This window comes from Notolepis coatsorum (assembly GCF_963971535.1).
Source record: "Notolepis coatsorum genome assembly, chromosome: 1".
Lineage (NCBI taxonomy): Eukaryota > Metazoa > Chordata > Actinopteri > Aulopiformes > Paralepididae > Notolepis > Notolepis coatsorum.
The window spans coordinates 12,397,272-12,402,271 of NC_140165.1; the positions used below are offsets into that span (position 1 = coordinate 12,397,272).

A 5,000-nucleotide genomic window follows, 5' to 3' on the forward strand; every position below is an offset into this window, starting at 1 on the left:
GGCAATCCATCCCTCTGTTTGGTCTTATAGAAGATGACCCAAGACTTTGTTGTCAACGTAAACATAAGCAAGCACGCGTTCTCAGCAAGGCTTTTTGGCCTGGTTTTTACTCCACGTGTTCAGTTGTTAGCAGAATGAAACAGCGACCACAGAGGACAAGACCTGTAGGGGGCGCCACGCTGCCACAGCCTGTTCACCTTGGGGTCTCCGGGTATGAAGCAGTTCATGTAGTTGTTGATCAGCTTGAAGACGAAGCCTCGGTCCATGAAGTGAAGCAGCGCTGGGCGAACGGAGACAGTGTGCTTAGTTATTAACCCTTTCACCACCACACTACCAAAGGGTTAACCCTTTCACTGCGACAATACAGAAGTTAACCCTTTCACTGCCACACGACAAAGGGTTAACCCTTTCACTGCCACACAACAAAGGTTTAACCCTTTCACAACCACACAACAGACGGTTAACCCTTTCACTGCCGCACGGACAAAGGGTTAACCCTTTCACTGCCACACGACAAAGGTTTAACCCTTTCACAACCACACTACAGATGGTCTGTAGTGTGGTAGTGAAAGGTTAACCTTCTGTAGTGAGGGAGTGAAAGGGTTAAGTTGGTTTTGAGCACACGGCAGGCAATATACAAAACTGAGCTCATCGATCAGTCAAAAACAACGGTAGTGTTTATTAATGGCAATCTAGGTTAGACTCTAGATTGCTATTAACATGTGTGTTACAAAGCTTGTGTATTGTGTGTGAGTCTTTTTTGCTTGACTTCAGCAAGCTAGTGATTTATAGTTCTGAGGTCATGAGAAAGAAATCTTGACACCCCCCCCCCTCCCAACCCACAGACACACAAACACACACACACACAAACACACATACACACCCAACCACACACACATACACACATACATTACACACATACACACACACACACATACACACACACACGCACATAGACACATGCACACACACGCACACACAACCAGACTGGGAGGCGTTTGCCAACCTTGATGAAGACGGCCAGGCTGTGGTTGGCGTTGCGGGCAGCGTCCAAGTTGTCCTTGTATTTCTGGTGATGTGAGGCATCAGCATGTTGACCAGAGTCTCCACAGCGTGGGCGAACGAGGAGGAGAAACGCTGGTTCCTGGAGAGCTGGAGGGGAGAGAGAGGGGGGGGAGAGAGAGAGAGACAGAGAGAGAGAGACAGAGAGAGAGAGAGAGAGAGAGAGAGAGAGAGAGAGAGAGAGAGAGAGAGAGAGAGAGAGAGAGAGAGAGAGAGAGAGAGAGAGGAGAGAGAGAGAGAGAGAGAGAGAGAGAGAGAGAGAGAGAGAGAGAGCGCGGGGGGGGGGGCAAGAGAGAGGGGAGGAAAGGGTTCATACTTGGAGCAGACATAGGAGAGAAGAGCAGCAGAACGGAGAGGGGAAGAAAAAGATAATGAACAGAATAGGAGAAGATTAGAGGAAAGGAGAGTAGAGATGAGAATAACAAATAGAGGAAAGGAGCAGAAAAGGAGAAAGGAGATGAGAGGGGATAAGAAGAGAAGAGAGAAGAGGAGATGAGAGGGGAAGAGAAGAGAGAGAGAGACAGAGAGAGAGGGGGGGGCAAGAGAGAGGGGGGGAAAGGGTTCATACTTGGAATAACAAATAAAGGAAATAGCAGAAAGGAGAAAGGAGATGAGAGGGTAAGAGAAGAGATGAGGAGAGGAGAGGGGACGAGAAGAGAGGAGAGGAGAGGGACGAGAAGAGAGAGAGAGGAGAGGGGACGAGAAGGAAGAGAGGATAGGAGAGGGAAGAGAAGAGAAGAGAGGAGAGGGGAAGAGAGAGAGGAGAAGGGAAGAGAAGAGATGGGAAGAGAAGAGAGGAGAGGAGAGGGGAAGAGGAAGAGAAGCGAAGAGAAGAGAAGAGAGGGGAAGAGAAGGAGAGGAGAGGAGAGGAGAGGAGAAGAGAAGAGAGGAGAAGAGATGAGAGGAGAAGAGAGAAGAGGAGAGGAGAGGGGAAGAGAAGAGAGAAGAGGAAAGAAGAGAGAAGAGAGGAGAAGAGAAGAGAGGAGAAGAGAGGAGAGGAGAAGAGAGAAGAGGAGAGGAGAGGGGAAGAGAAGAGAGAAGAGGAGAGGAGAGGGGAAGAGAAGAGAGAAGAGGAGAGGAGAGGGGAAGAGAAGAGAGAAGAGGAGAGAAGAGAGAAGAGGAGAGAAGAGAGGAGAGGAGATCCCTACCTTGACCTTTCCACTCTCTATGAGTCGCTGAGCCATCGACTTGATCAGAGCTTCAAAGAAATACCAAGAGTACTGCGACACAAACACAGAATATACACATAATTATACAAATTATACCTCTACCAACATACTGTTTATAATACAGTATATACACACATACGGGGTTTATAATACAGTATATACACACATACGGGAACGCATACCGTGAATGTGACATAGATCTGATATAATAGGATGTAGCAGCAGTAGTGGTAGTAGTTAGTGAGTACCTACCTTCAGCAGCTTGTTGCTGGTGAGGAAGTCAGTGGATGGCTTGAGGATGGCCGTCATGGCCTTGGCCAGCTCCTCGTGGACGGTTTTAACACTGGCGCAGGAGTAGGTCTCCGGCGTGAACACAAACTGAGAGGAGGCCGAGAGGCAGGAGGTCAAAGAGGAAAGATAAAAGCGTCAGCTAAAATGACTAAATGTAAATGTACATCATCGACAGTGGCCATCTCATGGCCAGTACAGAGAGACCCAGAAGGAGCCATCAGGATGATCAACGACAATGACACTACTGTATGTAACAACCCATCATCTACACACACAGCACACACATCCACACGTACACACTCACTTTAAATAAACACTCACCTTAACACCCACTTTAACACACTTTATATTTATTAGTAAAGAGATTTGCACTAAAATTCATACCTCATTGCACCTTACCCTAAGTTTTGTACCTCATCCCATTTCTGCATTGTACCTCACTGTTACTCTTTTTATATACTGTATTGTATATTGTATATATATGTATATTGACTGAACACTTTAGTTTACGTACTTTTAACTTTTTCTATTTTATACTTTTTATCTATTTTTATCCAGCACACTCCCAGGAGCTCATACAGAAAAAAGCCTTTCACGATAAAGTATTCTGTATTTTACTATGACAATTAATAAACAAACTTTAACTTGTATAACTAAGCTAACTACGGATAGTTTTTGGATAGTATGAAAATGAGGACCGTGTAGAGACTCATCAACGTCCAATTATAATGGAATAAGAAAGTAATTTTGAGCGGTCGAGTCTTCACGACTCAACTCTTGTGTGGACTCAATCACAGAATAAGTGCTTATTCCGCACACTTGTACGTGGTTGAGTCTACTACTCTGTCCATATTTCAAAACGATCCAAAAACTCTTAAAGGGGAACTATCTTATAAATGGCCTTTTTGAGTGTTTAGCATTGTTTCCTAGCTATGTGAACTTATATTAATATGATCTATGTCTCTAATTCTCATATTGGCGCATTCTTCCAATTCTCCTCTCACAATATTCACCCTCACTGAACTGAGTCATCTGAAAATGTGATGATTTGTGATGTCAGAGAGACACCGCTGCATGTTAATGTGGCTGTGTGGCATCAGGTACATGATGAGCTGCACACAGTGGTTGGAGCCCAGGCTCAAAACAGCTCGAGATCTTGAGGTAGAAAAATGCTGTTTTTGAGGACTTGATTAGAAATACAAAACAATGAATAAAAAATATATATATATTACAGAGGTGTTCCATAGACTCACAGGAATTGTGTAAAAGTGCCCAAATAGTGTAAGAAATAGTAAAATAGTTCCCCTTTAAGTTAGTGCAACTTTAAAAATAAATGTAAAAGTGAGATGGAATGCGGGCACCTTGACGTAGGACCTCAGATAGTGCTCCAGCCCCTCCTCGTGACACTGGGCCACGACGTGGACCATCACCCTGGAGACGGCAGGACGAGAGAGGATAGTTATAATTAAAAATGTCTTTAACTATAAATGAATCAATCAATCACTTTTTTGGGGGAAAAGCAATACATTTATTCCACACTCTACATAAAATGGTTATCTATAGCACCTTTAATTTAGACACATGTGTGTACGGGCAAAGGGGAAGAAATGGCCCCCATCAATCAAATACTGCCACTGAATTTTATAGCAACAAGAGACAAAAATGCTCCCAGATATCCCAGCCACCGGAGTGGATGAACGTGCTCCACTTCTTCCGGAATAAAATAATTACACAGAGAAAGAGAAACAGGAAGGAGACATGAAAGGCAGAGAAGAAGGAAAAAAAGAGAACAAACGTACCGATGATAAAAACACACGGTTAGCCGTCGCTACTCACACCTCGTTAAAAACACTGCTCCTACAGAGCTTCAAAGACACGTAGAAACACACACACACATGGAGTGCGTTAGCCACAGGTGACGATATCTAACGAACGAGAAGGAGAAAGGACTCCGGATAATGTAAAGAGAGAAGGGGGGGGGGGGGTTGGATAATGGCTCCCGTGGGGAATGAGAACAGTCTCGGATCATTAAAATAGACCAAAACCTGGCATTCTCATTTCTGACCGCAAGTTCATGTAAGGAAAACATCCCTGTAATGTGTATCAGTGTGTACTGTTGAATGTGTGTATGTGTAACATCGGTCACTAGGTACTAGCAGGCACTTCATGCTCGACACCTGTCCTCCTATAGGTGGTTGCTAGCCACTCACGAGATTTCTCGGATTTTTATTTTTATTTTTTTTTTTTGCGATCTGAAAAATTATTGCATCACCCGAGCCTACCCGAGTATAGCCGAGGGGCGCCGACGATCACTGTGGAAAAAAGCGCCCCCTGTCGTCTCCCAGATGATATAAGTGATTTTGGAATGGACTCAATGAAAATGAATGGGGAAAAAAATCCGGTACTCCACATTTTCCAGTTCACTGATCCAGCCGGGGTTACTAGAGTTCATTCTGGAGCCTCAGATCCCCGCGGATC

At 44.7% G+C, this 5,000-nt stretch overlaps 1 protein-coding gene across 1 annotated transcript in view; it reads right to left on the bottom strand.

The window, feature by feature from the left end:
* Positions 1 to 5,000, bottom strand: part of LOC311236551 (dedicator of cytokinesis protein 9-like) — a gene marked incomplete at its 5' end in the record, with an annotated part of 72,300 nt that overhangs the window by 63,058 nt on the left and 4,242 nt on the right. The window contains 7 exon segments of the mRNA XM_084324230.1: positions 198 to 271; positions 274 to 280; positions 1,007 to 1,074; positions 1,077 to 1,152; positions 2,211 to 2,282; positions 2,484 to 2,609; positions 3,884 to 3,953. Coding sequence (XP_084180356.1) covers positions 198 to 271; positions 274 to 280; positions 1,007 to 1,074; positions 1,077 to 1,152; positions 2,211 to 2,282; positions 2,484 to 2,609; positions 3,884 to 3,953 — 493 coding nt within the window.